General features: G+C 48.6%; 1 protein-coding gene across 3 annotated transcripts; it reads right to left on the reverse strand.

Moving 5' to 3' along the window:
- Positions 1–332: 332 nt before the first annotated feature.
- LOC122365017 (protein tumorous imaginal discs, mitochondrial-like) lies at positions 333–26,613 on the reverse strand. Of its 3 annotated transcripts, none has more exons than XM_043335890.1 (11): positions 26,432–26,613; positions 23,881–24,098; positions 14,410–14,497; positions 13,715–13,890; positions 13,397–13,565; positions 12,938–13,069; positions 11,903–12,069; positions 11,007–11,141; positions 8,299–8,404; positions 1,880–1,986; positions 938–1,074 (listed from the first exon to the last, which is right to left on the reverse strand). In XM_043335890.1, the coding sequence occupies exons 1-10, from the start codon at positions 26,574–26,576 to the stop codon at positions 1,880–1,882; spliced, it is 1,443 nt and encodes a 480-aa protein (XP_043191825.1). In that variant the 5' UTR covers positions 26,577–26,613; the 3' UTR covers positions 938–1,074. The 3 variants fall into 3 exon arrangements, with proteins under 3 accessions (XP_043191824.1, XP_043191825.1, XP_043191826.1); XM_043335891.1 differs by lacking the exon at positions 938–1,074 and adding an exon at positions 1,182–1,226 and having other exon boundaries at positions 26,432–26,595; XM_043335889.1 differs by lacking the exon at positions 1,880–1,986 and having other exon boundaries at positions 333–1,074; positions 26,432–26,612.
- Positions 26,614–26,656: the final 43 nt, after the last annotated feature.

The following is a 26,656-nucleotide window of genomic DNA, read 5'->3' on the forward strand; positions in this document are numbered from 1 at the left end:
GCAGAGATCCAGGAAACGGGCAACGACAATCGTCGGCACCGATTGATAGAAATTAATGAATGTGTGCTGATATCGAACTGCCTATTTTCCAAGAAGAACATTTGGGCCACGTCACCTCATTTTGGTGACATAGTCGAAATCCCTAACTGGATAGGAATCGCGTACGAGCAATGGAAGACCCGACGAAACTTGTGTGCAAGCGTTGCTCGATGTGGTGCTTGTTCTCTTGTTTGTGCCAAATGTCCATTGCTATTATGTGAAAACTGGAAGATGACAAATACACCGAAGCAACTATCCGCCTAGTGTCGCAAATCCAGAGCAAAACGCACGGCAATCATTCGTACGTCATTATTGTGATGTCATCATTCCACTAACAAAATGCATATCATTCATTTCACAGATCACAATTGCCCCCGGACTGTCCGGGGCCGGGTCTCCGACGGCGGCAGAGCCAGGCATGGTGGCGAGTCTACGGCCGCGGGACGCCTCACCACCCGCCCCAGAGGCGAGCAGAGCGGCCAGCGGGGCACACGAGCGGCAGCGTCGGGTACTTCAGTGACGTGAGCGACACGGGACGCTCTCACCTTCCAGAGACGAGCAGGGCAGTCTGCGTGATACTTCAGTCAGGCCAGTCGCACGGCAGCTCCTGACTAAACGCACCACCTCCGGCAGCCCCAACCAGCACTGACAGCCCGACGGGCCGGGCCCACAGAATGTGGCAGTCCCGCCGCAGATTCCCATACCAGGCTATCGAACAGCACCCCTCTCTGCCTCACCCGTGCTCCCGCCGCTTGCGCTTTTCCTCCGAGTGTTCCGAGTCCCGTTCGGAGGCGGCACCGTCACCACTGGGCGCTGTAGTGTCCCCACTGCTGGACGCTGTGCTTTCCCCGCTGGTACTATTCTCACTACTAGCTGCGGCGCTACTCGACTCAGCTGCGCCACTGCCCGTGTCGGCTGCGCCACTGCTCGTCTCAGCTGCGTCACTCCCCGTCTCCTCTCCGGGCGCCGGCGGTGACAGAGCCGCCCGGATCCGCTCCAGCAGACCACCCAGCTCGTCCGTCGATACACGGGTACCTGTAACAGGCACAGACACAGTGAGTTGGGAGGGGCCCCAGCAGACCACCCAGCTCGTCCGTCGATACACGGGCTCCTGAAACACCACAGACACAGTAAATAAGGAGGGCAGCCCAGCAGACCGCCCAGCTCGTCCGTCGATACACGGGCTCCTGCAACAGGCACATACACAGTGAGGTAGGAGGAATCTCAGTCTCACAGACCCGGGCACTCGACGTCAGTCACCCCAACACAGGCATGTATCATTGAACGAGAGATATCCGCTCCGCTAAATGCATCCGGAAGCATGGTTTGGTAACTGGTAACGTTGTTTGTGACTATATTTTAAAACAGGTCAGCTTCGTGCTTTTCTCTGCGAATATTCTTTAAAAAATAACACGCACGCTGCTAAATATCAAATAGGTACGTTAAATACATATGATACAAAAACATCCGTGTAGACTAGATGTGATCAAAATGTGTCATCATTTTATCATCTGTACCAAATGTGTCTTACTCGTGTACAGATGATAAAATGAGAAACGTAGAGAAGATATGACGGAATCAATAGAGGTAAAAAATCCACCAATGCAGCACCATTTCAAGATCAAGCACCAAGACCTGCAACCTATGCAATAGATAGATTGCATGATTTTGAAAAGTTTGCGAAAGGTCAATGAAGTTTACAATGTGGGGTAAAGCAGGACCACAATGTTAGCAGTTTGCTATGTAACGGAGAGATAAGCACTCCAGCGTCATTTCAGTAAGCTGCGTTCCCGAACAGGGAAAGACGGCACGCCCACCCACCACACACAAGTAAACTCACTTAGCCGAATATTGCTTTCTTTATCCTAGAGAAGAGGCCCTCTTGGCTCTCTATTTCCTGTTTGGTCTGCTCCTCTGAACTTGCCAGCGGTTTGTCAGCCACATTGTCTGTGAACACGACGGGCAAAATGATCGCTCCGGTCCGTCCCACAAGGCGGTAAGAAGTGCACGAGTTGAGAACGATCGCGCCTGATGATGGACCAATGGATCTTGGAACGGAGGCGGGTAGACGGATGACGATTGACGATTTGGAGTTTTCACGGAGCCCGTGCTGCATTTGTGACAAAGGGCATAGACGGACAGACGTTTAAGCAGAGATGGACGCATGGGCGGGGAAACCGAAAAAAGACCGATCACGACAGCAAAAAAGAAAAAAAATGGCATGGTGAATTGTTTGGCGAAAAAGGTCGATCAAGCGCGGGAACCAAGCTACCAAAAACGCTCGGCTGAAAGGTGAAAACATATTGGCTCATCTATGTGTCATATATGAAGTGATGGTCCCATTGCGTACAGAGCACGCGACATAAGAAAATCTAAGTGTGTATTATTGGGCGATGTCGGGATAGATTGGTCAGAATACAGATATAGAGATCATGAATTGAGTACTTTGCTTACTTGAATATTAACTGAATAATATTACTTAGATAGTAATCACAGCTTTAACAGTAAACGTAACATGGTGTCAGAAGTTTATTGAACCTATTACTTTAGATGAATAAGTGAGTAGCTCTCAATAAGTTGATAAACATGGCGCAAGGATTTCCACTTCCACCACCACTCACACTGACACTGTCAAAGACCGATTCTCTGGCTGCACCGTGGAAGACATGGAAAAGACAGTGGGATAATTATTCGATCGCAACCGGCTTAAATGAAAGGCCGGAAAATGTTCAAGTGGCGACTCTACTGACATGTTTGGGGCCTGAAGCCTTGAACGTACTGGACGGATTGTGTCCAAATGAAGAAGATCAAAAGAAACTAGCGACTGTACTTGAGAAGTTCGAAGAGTTCTGCGGGGGATCTAAAAACGAGACATTTGAAAGATACAAATTTAACTCAAGAAACCAAGAAAACGAAGAGCCCGTTGAGTTGTATCTAGCCGAATTGAGAAAACTGGCCAAATCCTGCAACTACAGAGATCTAGAAGACAGTCTTATTAGAGACAGAATCGTTTTGGGAGTCCCTGACGTGTCTGTACGTAAGCGTCTCCTACAGGAGCCAGATTTGACTCTAGCCAAGGCTATTTCAGTTGTCAAAGCACACGAGGCGACACAAAAACAGATGAAGGACTTCGCCGGAGACACCAACGCCGAGGTGCACGCACTACAAAGGCGTCCCCCGGTACAACGCGGTCTTGCTGCGGCTAACAGACATGAAACGCCAAGGCCCCGCGAGTGCAAATTCTGTGGGAGAATGCACCCATTCAAAAAGGAGAGCTGCCCTGCGTGGGGAAAAGCATGTCAAGCATGTGGCCGACGGAACCACTTTGCAACGAAATGCCGGTACGCAGAAGTGCGTCTACTTCAGCCGGATGCAGTCCAGGACGGCTGTGTAGAAGACGGCGCGAGTCAGCACCAAACGGAGAACACTCTGACTCTGGAGATCGGTGCTCTGTCATCGCGAGACGCAGGCAAGCTGTTCGCAAACTTGCTGCTCGGCAGTGACCACTTACAGCGGTTCCAGCTGGATACGGGTGCGTCTGCCAACATAATACCGCAGCACGTCTACAAAAAAGCTTGTGTGGACAGCAGCATGAAGAAGCTTAAGCGGTGCGATATATCGCTCGTCATGTTCAACAAAAGCACAACCAAAGTCGTTGGCAAAGCCGAGATAGACGTTCTGAACCCGAAGAATGGGTCAAGATATGTGGTGGAATTTTTGGTGGTACGCGAAGACTTCACCCCACTGCTTGGGCTGAACACACTGCAGACAATGGAGTTGATCGAAGTAAGGTCGGAGAACATCGACTACGTGAATGATTTAGATGTAAATGAGAGCAAAGAGACTGGCTTCTACAAAAATGAAGCAAGAGGAAACAGGGCTGGTGAGAAGAGCAGAGCTGCAAAAGCAGACCTGAAGGTACACAAGCAAGCGCTACCGGAAAGAAGCACAAACAAAGAAGCAGAGAAAAGACTTCTCAACAAATGATTTACATGCGCAGTACCGAGATATCTTCACTGGGGTCGGAAAGCTACCCGGAAAGCTTCATATCCAAACTGATGAGTCAGTGAGACCAGTACAACTAGCTGCAAGATCGGTTCCAGAAGCAATGAAGCAGGACATCAAGGACGAGCTGGACCGTTTGGTGAAAGACGGCATCATTTCGACGGTGTCAGAACCGACTGACTGGGTCTCCGCCATGGTAGCCGTAAGCAAGCCCACAAAAGGAATTCGGATCTGTATCGATCCACAGCCATTAAACACGGCCATCAAACGAAACCACTATCCGCTGCCCACGATAGAAGACTTGACTCCCGCACTAGCAAACGCTAAAGTGTTCACTGTCTGCGACGCCAAAAGTGGGTACTGGCATGTCGAGCTGGACACGGCCAGTAGCTACCTCACGACGTTCGCTACACCGTGGGGTAGGTATCGCTGGCGACGCATGCCGTTTGGCCTGTGTCTAGCGTCCGAAGAATTCCAGCGAAGACTCCATCAAGCTCTCGAAGGCTTGGAAGGCGTGATGGCAATAGCAGACGACATACTCGTCTACGGGATCGGTGCCTCTCACTCAGAAGCCGTGGAAGATCATGATAGAAAACTGTTATGTCTGCTAGAAAGGTGCAGAAACGTAGGACTAAAACTGAACATGGAGAAAATGAAGCTCAGGCAGACTGAAGTGAAGTATATGGGCCACATCTTCACACCTAATGGCATGAAGGCAGATCCTGACAAGGTAAAGGCAGTCAAGAACATGCCTGCCCCAGAGGACCGCAAAGGTGTGCAAAGAGTGCTTGGCCTGGTGAACTATCTACAGCGGTTCGCCCCCAACCTCGCGGAAGCCTCTGCACCTCTCAGATCGCTTCTCAAGAAAGAAAATGCATTCATCTATGAGGAGGTACACAGGCGGTCATTGGAAAAAATCAAGGAGATCATAACTCAAGATCCCGTGTTGAAGTACTATGATGTCAAGAGAGAGGTTGTGGTACAGGTTGATGCATCCAGCCATGGGCTGGGAGCCTGTCTTATGCAAGACGGCCAGCCGGTAGCATATGCATCAAGAGCGCTCAATGAGACCGAAAAGAACTACGCTCAAATCGAAAAGGAGCTTTTGGCTATTGTGTATGGACTCAACAAGTTTGAACGCTTCACCCAAGGAAAGAAAACTAAGGTGGAGTCAGATCACAAACCTCTCGAGTCGATCATGAAAAAGCCGCTGGTGAGCGCACCAAAACGACTCCAAAGAATGATGCTCCAGCTGCAGAAGTATGATTTTGAAGTTGTCTACAAACGTGGCCAGGAGATGTACATAGCGGATGCTCTCAGCCGAGCACATGAGGCCGAGGCCACAGACGACAAACTCAGGGGTCATGTATGCCTCATAGAAGAAATTTCGTCAGACGAAGTGGAAATAAGAAACATGAATGCCTTGGAACACAGTCCGGTGTCAGACAGAACGACAAAGCTCATTCTACAAGCTACAGAAGAAGATCAAGAGATGCAAGAAATGATCAGAATGATCAAGAACGGTTGGCCCGGCAGCAAGAAGCAGCTATCTGACCAGCTGAGACCGTACTACAACGTCAAAGAAGAGCTTTCCACTAGGGATGGGCTTGTCCTGAGAGGCGAGCAGATCGTGATTCCAAGGTCCATCCGCCACATCTTGAAAGAGCGAGTGCATTCGGCACACATCGGACTGCAGGGATGCCTCAGAAGAGCTCGTGAGGCGATATACTGGCCAGGTATGACGGAGGAACTGAAGGAGCTGGTCACCAGGTGCAGTGTATGTCTGGAGTACGGTAGAAAACAACAACGGGAGACACTGAGCTCGCAAGATATACCACAGCGACCATGGCAGTACATAGCTTGCGACATGATGGAGTTCAAGAACCACTCGTATCTGGTGACAGTTGATACATTCTCGGATTTCATTGAATGTGATAGGCTTAGTGACAAGAGAGGAAGTGAAGTGATAAGGATCTTAAAGTCCCAGATGGCAAGACACGGATTGCCCGAAAAAATGATGACGGACAACGGGCCGCCCTTCAATTCAGCTGAGTTCAGACAATTCGCTGAGAAGTTCGACTTCAGACATCAGACGAGCTCGCCAGGATATCCCCAGTCAAATGGCAAGGCGGAAAGTGCTGTGAAGATCCTCAAGAATCTCATGATAAAGGCAGAAGCGGACGGCCGAGATGCCTACTTGGCGCTGCTCGACTGGCGCAACACACCGACCGAAAGCATCGGTAGCTCACCGGCACAAAGATTGTTCGGTCGCCGCACACGCACACTGCTCCCAACTACAAAGTCACTTCTCAAACCCAAGACAGTGCGCGACGTCCCCAGCCGATTAGCTGATCGCCAGCAGAAGCAGGCCGTCTATTACAACAGAGGTGCAAAGGATCTTCCGATGCTCAGCGAAGGGGAGCATGTCTACATGGCCCCTGCACCAGGACGTAACCAGTGGAGGGCGGCTACCGTCAGCAAGTATCTGGGGAACAGATCATATCTCGTGAAGACTGACGATGACGGTGGCGTGTATCGCCGGAATAGACGTCACCTCCGCCGTGACCCGGGTCAGGACAAGCCTCCGTATCAAGAGGCCGGGTCACGACCGACCTTCGAAAGGGCTCGACCGGCACCGGACAGACCAGGAAGGGGTGCAGCGACACGCCAGTCATCTGATGATGAGTATATGTATATACCCGTCCCCAGTGTACCAAGACAAGTGGCTGCGACGCCACAACAGGCTCAACACAGAGAACAGGCGCAAGTGACTCGATCTCCATACCTACTCAGAAGCAGGAGGAGAGTCAACTGAGCATGTTCAGAAAAGGGAGGATGTGTCATATATGAAGTGATGGTCCCATTGCGTACAGAGCACGCGACATAAGAAAATCTAAGTGTGTATTATTGGGCGATGTCGGGATAGATTGGTCAGAATACAGATATAGAGATCATGAATTGAGTACTTTGCTTACTTGAATATTAACTGAATAATATTACTTAGATAGTAATCACAGCTTTAACAGTAAACGTAACAATCTACTTGGACGCCGGAAAGCCGATAAGCAGGAAAGCCGGAAAGCCGGAAGGTGGAAGGGGGTGGGAGATGAGAATAATGTAGAACTGAACGATGGAAAGTGGCTGACAAACACACCTGACAGCGGCCACAGACTATGGAGCTGCGTTTCTGACGAGGGCTTGTAAATAAATATTCAAGGCTGAAACAAATTGTAATCGATAGTCGTTACCGTAACTACGGTCAACGAAACTGTCTGACCGTCTTCTACGCCTCTGGAGAAGATCAAGACGAATTGTTACCGTAGCCGCTGTAGCTGGTTTTTGATGGCCTTTTTATTTGTTATAATTACCAAGCCAATCTAGGATCGGCTTCTTGCAAATTATGGAATCTAATAAGCAAGTAAAATATTGATGTTTCAGTACAAGATTCTGGCCCTCGATGACGCCACGCCACCGGTCACCCCCAATGACTCGCCTCACCCTCCCCCACCCCCGGCCAGTTGCAGTGGCACGTCAAGTCACTGCCATCTGTGCTGCTGCTTAACTTATCGTATTCGCCTCTTCTTACTGTTCCTCCGACTCACATTCCAATGCAACTGCACGTTCACGGTGACTGGTCTCCCTCCCCCCTCCCCGCCTAGTAGAGGCGGTACGTACCGTCCAGGTCCATTCCCCCATCCAAGGTCCATAAAGAAGTGCGTACTGCGTTAAGTCTTTGGTACCCGAAACCGGCCGTCCGGCGTCCACAGTACCGTTGCCCTCTCTCCTTGACGTACGAGAGTACTCCCCTCGTACACAGCGGTCCCTACCATCCTTGGTGCCCGTGACGCCGCCCATAGTACCCATTCCCTTCTCCAGGACCTCGTTTCATAAAGCGAGTTCGTAACTTACGGCAGTTTTTGGTCTTGTATTGCAAGTGCATGTGAAGCGATGACGTTAGTTTGAATCATTGAATTTATTTATCTTGCAAGCAGGAACAGAAGGGAGAAGGGGAAATAAATCTATCGCTTCACATGCACTTGCAATACAAGACCAAACACCGGCGTAAGTTACGGACTCGCTTTATGAAACGAGGCCCAGGTCAGTACCAGTCGTACATAGACATAGCCTCCATTCTCTCTTTCCCCACAGCTCAGCACTACCGTTACGTACCGTCCTTGGTATCCCTTGGTCCTAGGTACCCCATCTATCACTCCCACCCGAGTACAAAGGTACGTTTTCCCGGCCAGTACGTACCATCCTTGGTGCCCGTGACGCCGTCGACTGTACCCGCTCCTCCCGACTCCATTTCGGCCAGCGCCTGGAACAGCGCCTTTCGACGATCGTCTAGCTTATCGGGCACCTGGAAACACAAAACAGGGGTCAGATGGGAATAAGGCCCAACTTCTTACGGAAAGATCGGTTTATACGCGTCGGGGTGGGTAGTGGCAGCAGGGGATGGCCAAATAGGCCCAGTCAGTGCAACCAGAAGCGGTTCAGATAAAGTGGTCCGACAATTCGACGCCTTTTTTTAAACCCCACATTTGTTCTCCCGTGAAGTTCAGACAAGTTGTTTAGAAACCTTCAAAAAAGGTACAGTCACTCGATTTTTCTCAAGTTTGTCTGTCTTGGCAGATCAAGCAATGCCAGAGCAAGTTTACGAACACACAAATTTGATTAGGATCGGACAATTGGATACTTCTAAAAAGAGATCTTTCGTGCTTCCCGGAAATTCACCGGAGAGCAGATGTGGGGTTTAAAAAAAGGTGTCGAATTCATCATACCAAATAAAAATATAGGCATCTTTATCCATATGATCAAAATATACCACGAACAAATGAGAAACGCCAACGCAACACAAACACGATCCTGCCCGTCCAACCCGTCGCCGTTTTGACGTCTCAAACGACACCCAACAGATCACAACATTAAAGAATCGTTCAGACAAAAACGAGCAGACTTCAAGAGACTTTCAGACGGTAGGTATACCGAGTATCTCAAGGGCTTAGTAGGCGAGTTTCGCACAAATCCGAAGCGTTTCTGGACGTTTGTGAAGTGTTTTAAGCACTCTAAAGGTCTTCCTGTTTTAATGAGCAGCGGCAAGCGAGTCTTGGATGACATTGGAAAGGCAAATCTGCTAAACCGCACATTTGCGTCGAAATTTTCCGACCCCACCGTCGCCGTATTCCCCAACGTACCTTCTTGTGCTGACCACCGTCTGTCGGAATTCAATGTGTCGGAGGAGGCTGTGCGTGGTTTACTCCGGGAGCTCTCCGTCAGCAAGGCGTGTGGTCCTGACGGATTGAGCGCCCGCATTCTCCGTGAGTGTGCAAATGAATTGGCCGCCCCTCTGTGTAAACTTTTCCGCATATCCCTTTCATCCGGTATCTTTCCTGAAAAATGGTCTGAAGCCAACATAGTTCCCATTTTCAAAAAAGGATCGCGGAACGATCCAGCTAACTACCGCTCTGTATCGCTTCTTCCCCTATGTGCAAAAGTCTTTGAAAAGATTGTACGCGAGCAACTCTTCCAACATGTCCAGCCTCACCTTTCTCCGTTCCAACACGGATTCGTCCCAAACCGGTCATGCGCCACGAACCTCGCGTCCTTCCTGTCGCACGGATGGGCGGCCATCTCAAACAAATCCCAGCTGGATACCGTGTACACAGATTTTAGCAGCGCGTTTCAGAGTGTCAATCATTGTTTGCTACTGCATAAGCTCGAAAGGATGTACGGCGTTGACGGCAACGCTCTGCAGTGGTTGAGGTCCTACTTGGAGAGGCGCAAACAACGCGTTGTGTTGAACGGGAAAGTGTCCGAGTGGGTTCCGGTTGTGTCTGGAACACCGGAAGGGGGTCACATCTCTCCGTTGCTGTTCTCTCTCTATGTGAATGACCTGCCAACTGTTATTTCCACCAACTGTTTGCTGTTTGCTGACGATCTGAAGTTGTTTCACGAGGTTAGGTCCGATGATGATGTTAAGACGCTCCAGCGTGACTTGAACGCAGTGACTCGCTGGGCGGCCGACTGGAAATTGAAGCTAAATGCCTCCAAATGCAAGTCATTTAAAATCACACTTAAACGTAGCCCCATTGACTCGACATATTCGATCAATGGCACTATTTTGGAAAATGTCACATCGATCCGAGATTTAGGCATCATTCTTGATCAAAAGCTAGATTTCGCCGATCACGTGCATTCAGTGGTCACAAGGGCTAATAGAGCGCTCGGGCTCCTCATTCGAACGTTCCAGTCGGCTTCCCCCAAGTGTAAGCTGGACAGGCAGGCCGTGTTGGCGGCTTATTACGCCAATGTTCGATCTGTGGTCGAGTACTGTTCAGTGATATGGGGCGGAGTGGCCAAATCTCATCTCGTTCGTGTGGAGAGGGTGCAACACAAGTTTTTGATGTGGCTGGCTTGTCGCACCACGAATTGTAATTCGTCGCTCAAGTACTCGGACCTATTGTCATCATTTCGTGTGCCACACTTAGGAGCACGACGCGCAAAGTGTGATGTTCTGTTTTTATGCAAGGTTTTTAAAGGCTTCATCTCATCATCATATTTACTTGGGTCTTTTAAGCTCCATATATCCGCGAGGCCGACCAGAAACACACCATTAATTGATGTGCCGTTCGCCAGGGTGAACACCATATCAGGAGGGCTTTTTGTGCGCATCCCTCGCTGCGTCAATCAGTTTCTTGAGTTCTCGCCTAGGTCAGATATTTTCTTTGACTCGATCGGGCGGCTCAAGCGAGAGGCATCGGCGTATGCGTCAACACTGGCGTGCGTTATGTGACAGTCGGCCTCTGTCGGATGCAAAGAAGTGGTTTGTGTGTGTGTGTGGGGGGGGGGGGGGTATTTATGCATGTTGATGTATGCGTGTGCGTGTGACTTCACCTGTCATTGGGCGTAAGCCTGTTGGTGATTTATGAAAATACAAGATACAAGATACAAGATGTTCTCACCTTGATCTTGATGTGCACGTAGTGGTCGCCGTAGCCGTGCGCGTTGACCCGGCGGATTCCCTTGCCGTTGAGCCGAATACGCGTGTGGGACGACGTGCCCGGCGGTATCCGAACAGTCAGGTCCTCGTAGATGCCCTATGGGACAAACCGTCACCGGTCACATGCTGAACTTAAAGGGACTATCCCACCTTCTAAAATGTTGTTAAAACCAGTTAAATTGTGCCCGACTTTATAGATTGGATGACCAGGAACACGGTTCTGGCATTTATTTTTCATTAAACATCTTAGGCTTCCCATATTCCAAACACAAACTTTCAAATATGTGACGTCACAGCCCAAAATTACCTCCTTCCCCAGGCCACATTACTGTCATAAAGCTGATTCTTATTACTCTGTAGGCACCACAACAAAGTTCAGACCAAGTTTTAAGCGATTTTTCAACGAACAACCCCATTTAAATCAGAATGACTAAACGAGGTGACGTCACACTAACGGTCGCTCCATGTTGAAGATAGGGCCTTGTACAAGGCCCATTTTCAAATGAAGGGAACGAATTTCTTCAAACACCAAGAGGCCGCGGGGGTTGCAACCTAGATAGATAGTGGTTTCTGAACCTCGCCGCAAACTTGGCTATCTCAACTCAAACCCCATGTTAAAGGTGGGATAGTCCCTTTAATAATCCATAGGTGGAGAGCTACGAAAGGACGGTGTGGTATCGCACTGCATATTCGCCCTTACATCGGTAGTGACAGCGTCAGCGCCAAACGAAAGACTCATTACTTAGCCCTGCAGAGACTTGGCTATCAGAGGTCACTTATCGACTATCGTTAACACATTTGGGTCAGGACCCGTCAGACACGCCCGGATCAGGTCACATTAGGTATGTGTGTACTGACCTGCACCCTGAGAGCGCCGCCGAGCACGGCCTGCGTGAGGCCCACCCAGCAGTCTGTGTGGACGTCGGCGCCGTCCCGTCGGAAGTAGTCCGAGCGGGACACGCGGAACGTGATGAACAGCTCCCGGCCGCCGACCTGCATCCGCACCGTCTGGCCGTCCTCCACGCCTGGGGATAGGAAAGAAACAAAATCAGTCTCCAGACAAACAGGTACCACCTGTTTACCCGTACTCCGTTGTCTATCGACCATCCGTCAGTCTCCGATCTACGCATCCCTCTCAAAACACCAGCAAGATGCAGCTGTGTAAACGCCAATAACCACTAGCAGCCAATCATACAGAAACACTTCACACCATTCATTAATTTGGTCACATTCATTAAAGGGACTATCCCACCTTTAACATGGGGTTTGAGTTGAGATAGCCAAGTTTGCGGCGAGGTTCAGAAACCACTATCTATCTAGGTTGCAACCACCGCGGCCTCTTGGTGTTGAAGAAATTCGTTCCCTTCTTTTGAAAATGGGCCTTGTACAAGGCCCTATCTTCAACATGGAGCGACCGTTAGTGTGACGTCACCCCGTTTAGTCATTCTGATTTAAATGGGTTTGTTCGTTGAAAAATCGCTTAAAACTTGGTCTGAACTTTGTTGTGGTGCCTACAGAGTAAAAAGAATCAGCTTTATGACAGTAATGTGGCCTGGGGAAGGAAGTAATTTTGGGCTGTGACGTCACATATTTGAAAGTTTGTGTTTGGAATATGGGAAGCCTAAGATGTTTAATGAAAAATAAATGCCAGAACCGTGTTCCTGGTCATCCAATGTATAAAATCGGGCACAATTTAACTGGTTTTAACATCATTTTAGAAGGTGGGATAGTCCCTTTAATTTGGTCAGACACAAGGGTGTATGGTCAGACAGACTTGGCCAATCCCAACAGTGATCTCGCTCCTGCCGCCCAGACACATTCCATGCAAACCAGTCGCCCTCATTCAGTCACACCATTCCAGCCAGTCCCGACTTCGTCATTCGTCTCACCCACCTGCCGGCACCGGGACGCTGATGGTCTTGCGCTGCACGGTGCTGCCCTTGCCGTTACACTCGACACACTTGTGCGGGATGTACATCCGCGTGCCCTGGCACTGGCGACATGTGGAACGCATCACGAATGGACCTGAAAATGGAGCAAGAAATGTTAGCGATAAATCTGTGCAGAGGACGTCGTAGTGAGATACGGTAATTGACGCGTCTCCATTACATAAGGAGAACTAGAATTCATCTTAGTACCCAGACTAAAAGCTTGTCATAATTATTGTGTCAACATACCACCTTTAAGCCTAAAGGTCATTTAGCCGTTCTGAAATGCTGACTGATGTTAATTTATTTGGATCTGAAAGCCCGATTTCATCATTCATGACTCAGCAGATGTTCTTATCTTTGCTACTGGCACCACTTCATCACAACAGAACTGATCATTACAAAACTCTGCGGCCATTCTAACCTGTGCTGATGGTTTCCATGCCCGTGCCGTGGCACTGCGGACAGCGCACGGCCTTGGTACCGGGAGCGGCGCGCGCTCCACCACACACCGGACACGTATCCACCGTGTTGATGGTGATCTCCTTGTTGACGCCACGCGCCGCCTGCTGGAACGTCAGGTTCATGGCCACCTGCCGGCGACAGGACGTACGTCTAACGTCAGCGGGGCGGCGGCAGAACGTACGGTATTTGGTCATTGCGATTAACTGTAATCACTGATGGAGATGTTGAGCAGTGAGCATCGCGTTGCTGGCTTAGACTAGTCTTGCAATACACCTACCTCTTGCGAGGCTCCGAAGCCAAAGCGCGACTCCTCGAAGTTCTGGCCAAAGTCCCCGCCGAAGCCACCGCCGCCGCCGCCGCGCTGGCCGAAGTCGCCGAAAATCTTCCTGAAGAGCTCCTCGGGATCGACCTGGGAGTGGAAGTCCCACTGCTGACCACCGAAGCCGCCGGCGCCTGGCAAATACAGACCAAAAATGGGTAAGTAAAGGTTGGCATTCATAAGCATGAGCAGTGTCCCAAAATTGAGTTTTGTCTTGGGTGTCAGAGAGGAAAATTACCCACCAAAAAGAGGGGAGGGAGTGGGAAACTGCTGATTCGATTAGATCCAAAATTAGTGAGAAACGACAAAAAACATGCATTTTATTCTAGGGTGTAGAATGTTTGATGCTAAACCCGGCATCCACACAACTGCTCTTGGTAAAAAAATCTAGGTTTTCTTGGTTGGGAGTGGAAAATTCTTAAACATTGGTGAAAAGAGTGGAAAATGAATTTCATTTGGATGTTGTTTCCCACCCTAATCGACACATTTTGGGACATTGAGCATGAATGTGTCACGGACATCGACCAGAAACTGCCAACTAGCGATCTCTACTACATATACCGCAAAACAACAGATCATTTTCATTATCGGTAAATCGGGAGCTACGCTCCAGAATTGCATGCGAGACCATTGCTGCCCACTCGAGGCCTCACCGGGTTGTCCGCGGCCGGCGTTGCCCATCTGCTCCCGTGTGGCGCCCCAAGCATCGTACTCGCGCTTCTTGGTGTCATCGCTGAGCACCTGCAAACAAGAGAGGTCGAAATTCGACGGTATTTCTGGAAAATGTAACAGGAAACAGTCTACAGCCCTACACTAGCCTCTCTACTCTAGTCTGAATCTCTACACTCCATGGATCACCAAGTAGGAAGCAATCAAGTCACAAGTGCACAGTGACTGTATGTACAACTTTAAAGGAAAAGGGCCACCTTTAACATGGGGATTGAAACTGAGATAGCCATCTTGTAGCCCGTGTCCGAAAACCTCTCTGTCTACCTCCTTACGGCCGATTTCGGCCTCCATTCGTAGTTATCGGCAACTTTAAAAGAAAATACGCCAGGAATGCGTCCTTATCCCAGGAATGTGTTCTTATCCGACAATACAGCCACCAGGGGTGTAACTTTTGCTTTTGAGATGGGGGTGCACTTGGTGATGGGGGCGACCTTCAGTGAGGATAGGGGCGCTTCCAAGGAGCATACATGGTGCATATCTCTCAACAGGCGCGCACACATGGGATTTTTTAACGGGGGGGGGGGGGGGCACAACCTGCAAACTGGGGCCCTCCATGCCGAAGGACCACAGACCCCAGCCAAAAAAGTTCCCCAACGTGATTATATTTCGGTCGACTTGAAACTTAGCATCTGTCGATACATGATAAAACAATTACTTCAGTTCCCGTTCAATTTTCAAAGCATTAAATGCTCCATTTTTGTTTACGCAGCATGTTTCATTCAAAATTTCAAATACGATCCAGTGAGTCGTTATCACCATTTTAATGTCTCTCAATTTCGGTAAAATGCTTCGGTAAATGCTAAAATAAAATGTTTGTTGGTATATTTCGAAATTCAGACTTAAGAGTGATCACCATTTTGTGTTCCTCCAATTTAGTTTGAACACAGTCTGATGCTGCAAATGGGATTGCAGTTCATTTATATTAACCCAAGGCCCTCTATCCGGCGCACCGATAAACGGGTGTCAAGGCTTCTACTTATAGGTACAAGAACTTTTCAAATAAAATGAATATTTTTTCTCTTTTCATGTGCAATTTTAATTGTAAGAGCACTAAACACCCCAATGTTAGAGTCCAATGGTACAAAATTGGGTATTACAAAATGACATTAAATTCGTTTGCACGAATATCAATCAATCAAATTTATAACGAAATTGCATTTAGCTTTTTCATTCCGAAATTTTATAGAATCGGGGTGCCCTTTTTACGCTCGGCGACTGGTGACACCCACTTTTGCTGGAATCACCTTTTTTATTGGGCGCCTTTCTTCTGCTGGGGTCGCCTCTCTCTTGCTGAGGTCACCCCTCTTCTGCTCGGCGGGACTTGCTTCTGATGGGCGCTCCTCCTCTGCTGGGGTCTCACACTTTTCTGCTGGAGACTGACACTTCCCTTCGCGGGTATGCCCTATTTTTCTAGAGGCGTCCCTCTTCTGCCGGGCGAGCCCAACTTCTGCTTAAGTCGCTCGACCTTTTCTACTGAGGGCGCCCTTCTTACTCGGCGAGCCCAACTGCCGCTTGAGGTGTCCCATTGTTATTGTATGCGCCCCCTTCTGCGGGCAGCGCCCCTCTTTTGCGGGGCTGCCCCTCTTCTGCTGGAGGCGCCCTCGCCCATCTTCTGGTGGCGGCGCCCCTCTTCTGTTGAAACCGCCCCTCTTCTGCGGGTGCGTACTCTTCTGCTGAAGGTGCTCGGCAATGTCTGTTGGGGGCATTGCTCTTTTGCTGGGGAGCCCCTGTTCTGCTGGGGATGCCCCACTTCCGTCGGGGCCGCTGGGGACGCCCCGCCTCTGCTGGGGGCGCCCCCGGCCCCACTGCTGCTGGACGAACCCAACTTTTGCTCCAGGTGCCCCTTTTGTACTGGGGCGCCTCTATTCTTTAGGCATCCCTCTCCTGGTAGGGCGCCCCTTTCTGCTGGGGCGGCCCTATGCTGGGGGTACTCTTCTGCTGGGGGCGCCCCACTACTACTGGATGAGCCCAACTTTTGCTTGAGTAGCCCCATTTATATTGGAGTGCCTCTCTTCTTCTGGAAGCATCCCTCTTCTGATGGGGCGCCCCCTTTCTGCTGGGTGGCCATTCCTGTGTTGAGGGCGCTCCTTTTCTGCTGGAGGCATCTCTCTTCTGGTTGGGCGCCCCCTTTCTGCTGGGGTGCCCTTCTTCTGGTAGGGCGCCCCTCTGCTGGTGAGGCGCCTTTTTTCTAAGCCGCCGCCCATGAATAGACGACCAGGAGTGTCCACCCACTGACCCGCGCGACACATAGAACCTTACGTTAACACCACCCCGAAACATAATACATCAAGTCGCGACACTCCCTGCTAGGAGAATGAAGAAAACAAAATCAAAGCTGGAATAAGCGTGGTAAGGCCCTTGTTAGTATGGTATATGGCTTAACCCATTTACGCCCTTCGTTGCGTTTTCGCAACGCAAGCAAGCGTCGACGTGATCGAAGCTTGAGAAGTGTGTAAAAGAGACTAACCGATGAGACAAGTTTCAGCGTGTGTAGCATGGTTGTGCGCATGATACTACGCAGTTACAAGTCTGTGCGGCCGGTAAGTTACTGCCTAGAGCTCCCAGAGGGAAGTCGAAGGTTTTGTGAGTGATGACGTCACGAAAACCAAGATAAGTAGGCTAAGTGCTTAATAATATCGTAATGAAAATTGTGTAAACATATTCTGTAGAGTCCCTACAATAGCGTAGATATGCATTTTGTTAAGAAATAATGCTACAAAAAGGGTTTGTGACTATTTTCAAATATGACTACGGTCGCGTTGCGGGAACGCAACGAAGGGCACATCGGAAAGACAGCGGTGTTGCGAAAACGCAACGATGGGCACATTGGCAGGGTAGCGGAAGTATGAATATCAACAGTAGACTTCACTCGTGATACGCTGTGGGTTCTCTCTTTCTCTCCCCCATCTTCCTCCCTCTCCTCCTCGTTCCTCAACTCTCTCCCCTCTCTCTCTCTCTTTCTTTCTCTCTCTCTCATTTTGTAGCCATGAGGCTGTAGCGGCGGGAACATCTTCAATTAAGGGGGGGGGGGGAGCACTGCTGACTTTTGGTCTCATTCTTTCCATTTCCATTTCCATGCAACGCCTATCGGGATAATGTTAAAATGGCAAAATCAAGGGGGGCACGGTGCCCCGGTGCCCCCTCCCCCCGCTCCGCCGCCTATGCCATGAGGGACGTATATAGGCATGTTTAGTGCAAGGTGCGTTCGCACGTAAAATGTTGCGACACATTTCATATTTGCTGGCTCAAATAGCCACAAACACTCCTTTCTTTTTCTCTCGCAGATTTTCGGCCTCGGGCTGTTCGTTCACTAAGCAATGTGTTCCCATGCATCTGAAAATTGCATGGTAGGAAAAGGACCCATGCATCAAACGGTCTGCGATGCTTACGGAGCTGAGAGATAATTAGGTCCTTTGGAAATTGGATCTACTATGTAGGTACATTGTGCATAAATAATGAATAACGGGGATGTATTCTGGTATCAGGCGACAGATAGGCATCGCCATTCTCTGGATAGAATCTGCTGACTACCAGCATTTACGTTAGAAAAGATAACTGAGGGTCGGCAAATAGTGGGATAGGCCCCCTCTGAGGGTAGCTGAGCCCTTCGGCAGGGGTAATGAGGGCGGACCCATGGGAAAATAATAATTTTTAGGATTCATAACTAACTCGCATAGATTCATAAGCTGCTTGATGTGGAGTATACGCCTGTTTTCTTACTTTGATAGGCTTTTTATCTAATCAGACCATTTTTAGAGCTAGCAGGATTATTGGAATTAGGGGAGACATTTGTCTGATCGGACACGGTCAATCGTAGACTGGAGACTGAGCCCAGCCAATGGGCAGCCGTCACCCATGACCCACCCCCTTCCCCCCTCCCAAGCACTCACTGCACCCGGCTACAGGCGCGCTCCTATGTGAGCTGCCCGATTGCGATATACGTTGCCGGTCCAGCCCGGAACAGGGGGATGAGGCGTGGAGGAGGATTCAACTATCCTGAAGATGGAAAGGACGGATTGACGTCGAATCACCATTCTGTCCTGGCATTGTCTCGAGAAAGAGGTTACACGTGAAGGTCGCTGAGAGTGGGGCCATGAAAATTTTGGATTAGGTGTAAACATGATAAACTGGGAGTCGATTTGTTGTGATGCGCTACGCCGTACGCGGGTAATTTGTTAGAGCCGGATCGGTCCTTTTTTTCTCTTTGCTGAGAGTGGGTACGACTAACCTGCAATGGAATTTAACTTTACTCCTAAGAGGGTGGTTAAAAATGATTGCGGATATACGCGCATACGAGAGGCACTGGTTTACTCCCAATCCTCCGTTTAATTGTATTCAGTGTGCACTGTGCAGGGTCTGATAGGTGGAGGTAATGGATCTGTCTAGCTTCCAAAAAGAAAGCATCACCCTGGATACGTGTCGACCACAACTTTAAATGAACAGCAATGGACAACGTAAATGGTTGATAATGACCGTGTTGCCATCTCCCCGTTCGCGAATCATGAAGTTATGCTTCCTCACTGAGGCTCTTAGGCGGGTTATAGAGCATGACGGATGTGGGTTCCGCATTTTCAAGCAATAGTTGTCAACAAATGATTGATGTTTTGTCAAAATATATTAGCATATACGGCAGTTCAGTGTACTTTATGTCCGTCTGATGTGCCCGTCGTTGCGTTTTCGCAACGCTGATGGCGCCCGGTGTGCCCTTCGTTGCGATTTCGCAACGCATGTTTTTTACGTTTTTCTCGAGAAACTTTTGCTGCAGGCAAAAATTATTTTCGATTCCATACAAGGCCCTGGTAGGAGCATAACATATTTTGATTTCGTCGATTTTCATGATGGTCAATATTCCTGGGCATAAATGGGTTAAAAGAGAAGCAAAGAAGTCAAGGCTAAATGTAGCTTGACTGGCCACTACACCTTCCCTTTTAAGAATAAGCCAAAGGATCAGTCATTCCATCGGTTAGTTAGGTTAACCCGCGCCCTGATGGGGGGGGGGCCATTTTGGCCCCCCTGTGGTTTTTCTTAAATAGCGAGAAAACGGCGGCGCGCAGCGCCGCCAAATTTTGGGTACCTTACCGGGCATCAATTTGACACCTTCACACAAAATTTCAAGTCACAGGTCACCTCAGGTCAGGAGTTATTGAGGTCAAACTGAGGTCATGTTCGAGCAAAAATGAGCAAAAAACATGACATCTTGAAACGCTCACCAATTCTACAGTTAACAAGCAATTTTAAAGTTCTTTATGTGGTTGTGTAGAGAAAAGACGGCGCTACAAAACTGCTATCTCGGATTTTCGAAATTTAGGGATTTTGACCCCCAAAAATAAAAAAATTGATTTTTTTAGAAAAACTCAAAAAATTTCCAAAAAATTTCGAATTTCGAAAAAACCGGAATATATGTGATAGTCCCTGCGCTCTTCGATATACATACCAAATTTTAGATCGATACCTCTTTTTTTGGCCAAGTTATAGCGAAAAAACTGTTAAAAATTGATGACGTCAAATTTTTAAACTCAATTTTTAGCAATTCTAGACCTCGTAGCGCAAAACGGAGACCACCATTGAACTCCCCGTGACGAGCTGCATCGAATCGATACCCATTTTATGCAAAAATATCAACTTTGAAATTTGACCTAATTTGACCTGACCTTGACCTGACCTTGACCTGACCTTGACCAAAACGTGACCTAAGCTGGCCCTAAGGTCTGTCTGACCCACATAATCGCATTTGTCATGTAAAATGAACCATAAAACATGTATCACACGACACTTTCATATTGTGACCCCCCCCCCCCCCCCAGTGACCTGACCTCTGTGACCTGACCTGGTATCAGTGACCTCAAATAGCAAAATATGTGTTTGAAGAACATTTCTCCATCGATGATTTTCAATGAAATGCATTTTACTCGATTTTACAACGCATTTCTTGAAATGCCTGTAAACGGTGAAAATTCAACCTTTGACCTGACCTGTGACGTCATCGGTTTGACCGAGGTCAATGAAATTGGGTCAAAAGGTAGTTCCTCGCTGGGGCTATCCAACACCGTTTACCGCTTGTCGCTATGTTGCGTGGTTCTCGAGATCTGAGGGGGGGGGGGCCAAAATGGCCCCCCCCCCCATCAGACCGCGTTGCTCGGCAGACCCCATCTGGGCGCGGGTTAATCGTACAGCGCATTCACACATTTTTGCGGGGTGGGGGGGACAGTATCTGGTCTGGGTTCGGCAGAGTCAAATGCCCACTGAAAAGAGCCGCCGAGCTAAGCAAGCTTGTTGCTCAGCGAAGTCAAATCAGCGGGCAAACGTCAGGGCGTTATTTGAAGTGTTACGTATTGTTACGTAGTTTATAAGCGGGGGGGGGGGGGGGGGGTCGCCCTTTTCTGCTGGGGTCGCCCGTGTTCTACTGAGGGCGCTCTTCTACTGGGCGAATCCAAATTCTGCTTGTGGGCCTCATTCATTCCTACTAGGGGCGCCTCTCCTCCGCTGGGGCGCCAGTCTTATGCTTGACGATCCCAACCTACGTTGGAGGTGCCCCACTTCTGCCTCGGGCGCTCCACTTTTGCTGAGAAAGTCCCGTTCTTGCCGGGGTGCCCCTTTCACCCATTTTTGGGGAACGATACCAATCGGTCCCCATCTGAACTACAACAGAGCCAACTACAATCTACTGAGGAGTGTGCTCCAAGATGTGGACTGGACTGTGATGCATGATAGCAACGTGCATCGCGCCTACCACTATTTTGTGAGCTCCCTCAGAGAGGCAGTTGCTCGCACAGTGCCGGTGACGCACCACAGACCTAACAAGAACCTGTACATTGATAACCGAGCGCAGAGGCTCAGGCGAGAGAAAAGCCTGCTTTGGAATATGTATGCTCACACCAGGGACCCTGTGGACTACGCCAGGTACTGCCGATGCAGGAACAGACTGAGAAAGCTTACCAGAGAGCTGAGACGTACCTTTGAGTTCAGACTGTCAAAAGAGCTAAAGGACAACCCAAAGGCCTTCTGGAAATACTCCAACTCGAGACTCAAAACCAAGGTTGGCATTGACGCCTTGAGAGATGAGAACGGATTGGTAATCAGAGATGACGTCACAAAGGCTAGCATCCTGAACAAGTACTTTTCTTCGGTATTCACCAACGAGGATGCCTCGGTTATACCATCTCTTGCTCCACCTGGCCAGTCACTGAACCTTCGCGACCTGACGGTCACGGCCGACATGGTTAAACACAAGTTGATGCGACTCAAGAGCTCTAGCTCCCCAGGGCCAGACAGAATCCACCCTAGGGTCTTGATCGAGGCGGCTGCTCAGCTGGCGGTCCCACTATCCATCATCTACAACAAGTCCATTCAGTCTGGCTGTCTTCCAGACGACTGGAAGCTTGGCACCGTAGTACCTATTCTGAAGAAGGGGGACAGGCTGGACCCAGGCAATTATCGCCCAGTGAGCTTGACTGCAATTCCTTGCAAGGTACTTGAATCCCTGATCCGAGATCATCTCATGACTCACCTGGAAGAAGCCAACCTCCTATCGAACCACCAGCACGGCTTCAGACCACAGCGATCCTGCATGACCCAGCTTCTTGAAGTGCTGGATGAGTGGACCAAGTGCATAGAGAATGGCGAACCAGTTGATGCGGTGTATCTCGACTTCAGAAAGGCTTTTGACTCTGTGCCACACCTGAGACTCCTGAATAAACTCGAGGGATACGGTATCACAGGAAGGTTAAAGGGCTGGATTGCCTCCTTCCTATCGGACCGGCGTCAACAGGTGGTGATCAGAGGACACTGCTCGCCTTGGGTGCCTGTGACCAGTGGGGTTCCTCAAGGGTCAGTCCTCGGGCCAATGCTGTTCATCATATTTATCAATGACTTACCCGAATCCGTGCAGAGCTCCATCAAGGTCTTTGCAGATGATACCAAAATCTTCGGAACATCATCGTCCACTGGAACAAGCTCAATCCAGCGAGACATTGAAGAAGTGGCCAAGTGGTCGGAGAAGTGGCAACTGCCGTTCAATGAATCAAAGTGCAAGGTCCTTCATCTCGGCCCTAGGAATCCTGGGCACTCATACACCATGAATGGTCTCCAGCTGAATACGGTTGAAGTAGAGAAGGACCTGGGGGTTCAGCTGGATTCTGACCTGAAGTTTCGTAAGCAGGCCGCGTCTGCAGCTGCAAAGGGCAACCAAATGCTCGCACTGATAAAAAGATCGTTCATTTGCATTGATGCGACTACCCTGCCGATTCTCTTCAAAACGCTGGTACGACCCCATCTAGAATATGGGAACCTCATCTGGGGGCCCTTCAACCGAGCTGATCAGAGGCTGATTGAACGAGTGCAGCGGAGAGCAACCAAACTGGTCCGTGAACTAAGACACTTGCCCTACCAGGAACGCCTCCGGCGACTCAAGCTCCCATCACTATATCACCGAAGACGGAGAGGAGACGTAATCGCCATCTTCCAGATTTTGACGGGAGGAGTCAACGTTCGGCCGGACCAGTTTTTCGAGCAGGCAGTCTCATCTGTCACCAGAGGACATGCTCTGAAGCTGCTGAAGCCTCAAGCTGCTTCAAGACCCAGGAGACACACTCTGTCGGTCCGCGCCATCAACGACTGGAATGCGCTTCCTGCCTCTGTGGTCCTCTCTACGTCTGTCAATATCTTCAAAGCCCGTCTCGACTCTCACTGGGGTGATGCATCCTTTGACATCCCAGCCCAAGATTCATGACTGTTTCTAGTAAGGAGCTCGATGAGATCAGATCCCTACAGGCCTTATAGGCCTCAAAATTCTGTATTGGTAAGGTAAGGTAAGGTAAGATACGACTGGACGCTTTCCAAGCCCGCAGGCAGCACGACGCCGGTCACGAGACGGAATGTAGCCGGGATATCACCCTCACCATCTGCTGCTCAAGAGCTTATCGGTGTCGGGCAGCGTGTGGGGCGCCGCTTAGCCTATGGGGGTGCACTTTGACGTGATGAGGGTGCACTTTCAGGGGATGGGGGTGCACCTGCACCCCCATACATATAGAAAGTTACACCGCTGACAGCCACCCGCGGCGAGGCTTTGATTTTTTACCAATCAGCTCCAACCAGCTCAGCTTTAACCAATCAGCTTATCTGACACAATCCGACGAGTCTGTCTTCTGAACGCTGATTGGCTTGAGTGTGACGTCATCGCTATGCCATCATACAGTAGGTGCCGTAGAGAGTATCAACATAGTACCAATATGTTAAATAGTTTTAAATACTTTTTCGCGAATTGTGCACTTCTGGCACCAGTTTTAAAAAGAAAATGAAAAATAATAATGTCAAAATGAAAAACAACGATATCTTCATATTTCACGAAGGTGGCCCTTTTCCTTTAATAAGCTTTCTCAATAAAGTTAAAAACCCACCTCATACGCTTCAGAGAGCTCCTGGAATTTCTGGCTGGCTTTTGGGTCATCCTTGTTGGTGTCAGGGTGATATTTCTTGGCAAGCTGATAGTATGCTTTCTTGATATCCTTGGCAGATGCATTTTTGGATACTCCTAGTGTTTCATAGTAATCCTTTTTCAGGTTTGACCATGATGGATGAAAGAGGCGAGCCTGTTGGAGGTGAGCACTGGGGAGACCTGTAATCAAATCGAACACTGTAGGATTACAGACACAATGGGGGTTGCAAGGGTGATCTTGTACTACACAAACTGATCAATCAAAGCATTATCGCCTTATCCTATTCCTAATGCAACAACAGGGTCATCATATGACATATTCTACATCAATTCTAGATCACTAGGATGATTGGATCTATGTAAACTTTATCGGATGGTAATTTTCTCAGCACTAAAAACCGGTCATTTTGTGGTATTTTCGGCAAAACTAGGCATTTTCAGTTAATTTGAGGTATAACAGGGTCATTTAGCACCTAACCAGTTATGACACCTATTTAAGGGACTTTAGCACTACTTTCAGTCTAATTCGCAGTACTTTTAGTTCGAATGGCACCTAATGGTAGTCATTTCGCACTATTTTTGGTAGATGTTTAGGCATCCCTACTAAATCTAGAAGGATTTTAGAATATTATGGAGAAATAAACTACAATACTAGTCTGTACTAGCTACAGATTGTTTGTTGCCAGGTCGATTAGCGTCTGTTTCGGCGCATGCGTTTTGAGAGGACCGATAGGACGCAAGGCGCGCTTCTTGGACGGATTTGGCAAGGAATTTGGATAGATTAAACTCATTGATTTACGTACAGCCTCAGGCGTGTGCCGATCATCCTGCCTTTTCTTGTCCAAGAGTGAACTGAGCGAGGTTCTTAGCATGGAGATTGGAGAGTGATGACGATTTCGCGAGGATGTTGGGTCCTACCGTCCGCCCAGCCCAAGCGTACTGGTCCGCCAGTGCTGCTGATTCTGTCAGATTATCTAACGGCGCTATGGGCATGTAGGCACAGCATTGCAGTAGCAAATGCTTAATCTAAATGTGCGGTGGCATTTTCCCATGCTTAGTAGGAAGCGCTCGACGTCGCTTCCGTACGTGTCGTGGAAGGGACGTGTCTGTCATTGACGCACATCAACTAGACGGATCTTGATTGTAGCATTTCGCAGCAGCGTTTCATCGTTCAGCGGCCTAACGCCTAGCCAGCTCTCATTTCGAGGGGGTGGTACTTTGCTGAGGAGCATGAGTGGTCACGCTGCATCGTGAGCCACATGAAGCCGGTGGGCAGACCGTGTACCGTACATTTGCGTACATGATTTTGTCCCACGAACCTAAGCGATGCGCATTTTTGTCCACAAATTTACCTAATATATACCCAGCATGCCTATTAGTCGTTAGGGGGCAGCACCGGGCGTGGTGTATTGCGTAGAGGGCAGGACCTATGCAACAAAACTTGCTCCAATTCCGTTTTCATCGTGGAAGTAATACGCTGAATGGAGGATCATACTTTGATGTCCAACTTACGTACAACATAAAAAATAAATACCTCAAGGCTCAAGAATACTGTGATCATAGCAGTAGCTCGTGCTCGGCAGTGAAATCATGAATAGTGCTCATATACCGGATTTAGTGCAAAATGAGCTACCACACACCCATTTATTATGCCAGATCTGGCATCGCCTCTATACTAACTAAAATAGTGCGGAATGACCGGATATACCTGTGTTTGACAGGAATTGCCTGCGAAAAGACGATAGTGCAAACTGAGCTTATGATAGTGCAAAATAACTGAAATTTAGGTACTGAAAAAATTATCCCCCAACTTTATCACCTACTGCATAGCCAACATGGCATCTTAGGTCAATAGGTTATGTCTTTCTTAAGCCAAATTGACTTATTTCAAAAGATAAATAGGTATGTTCTATTCCAAGTAAAGTGAAATGATCTGCTAAGAATCTCATATTGACTTTCATACTAATGATCACACAAAATTTAATTCAGCAAAGTTATTCAACTAAATCTATTTATATTTTAATGGTATGAAATATGAAATTTGGTGACAAATTGAACAGCAGAAATTCCAAATGTGAAAACAATGAAATTCAAAACAGTTACATGTCAAAGCACAGTAGGTATTAGGTAAATTCAATTGCAGATATTTTGAAGCACCTTTACACAAGAATATATACCAAATTGTAATATCTAAACACAGGCACATAACAATTTTATGGCAAATGTCAAAAGGACCATAACTAGCATAGCATTTAATGGAGCCTATTGCTTTTGGGCACATCAATTGAAATATGCATTAAAAGCCAATTAACAATAATCACCACGTCATGGGCATGAAACTGAACGTAAAATTCAAGCATACAACTCCACAGTTCCATTGAATTTGCAGTTACACTTCATTTCTATTCATCAATTAACAAATTGTGGTTGATAACAAAGAATATTGATCAAAATCAACAAGAAAAACACGTTCAGGGCAAATATTGCGCAGCAAAGACATTTAACATACTAACATTTTTCGACGACGCCCGCTAGCTGGAGCAACTTAGGTCGATGTGCTGTTTGCAAGATGTGTATACTTCTCCCAGCATTCAGTAAAGACTGAATAACCGGTCGCTGGCAGGCCCTTCCGCCGCCCAAACGGCCGGCAACCGCCATGCCTGGAGCTCAAGCACGAAATGGGTAGTTTTCAAGGAGTACCGAAACAATGCGTTCTTAACAAAATCATGAAAGATTCG

The sequence above is a fragment of the Amphibalanus amphitrite genome, unplaced genomic scaffold (assembly GCF_019059575.1).
Source record: "Amphibalanus amphitrite isolate SeventyFive unplaced genomic scaffold, NRLGWU_Aamphi_draft 000711F_arrow, whole genome shotgun sequence".
Classification (NCBI taxonomy): domain Eukaryota; kingdom Metazoa; phylum Arthropoda; class Thecostraca; order Balanomorpha; family Balanidae; genus Amphibalanus; species Amphibalanus amphitrite.

Bases quoted from the DNA above. Each gene is read 5' to 3' on its own strand.
- LOC122365017 (XM_043335889.1), bottom strand. From the start codon at position 26,576: ATGGCGGTTGCCGGCCGTTTGGGCGGCGGAAGGGCCTGCCAGCGACCG. The intron at 12,070-12,937 runs GTGGGTGAGACG...TCCTATCCCCAG, and splicing joins CAGCGTCCCGGTGCCGGCAG to GCGTGGAGGACGGCCAGACG. The intron at 8,405-11,006 runs GTGAGAACATCT...TTGTGTTTCCAG, and splicing joins ACGTGCACATCAAGATCAAG to GTGCCCGATAAGCTAGACGA.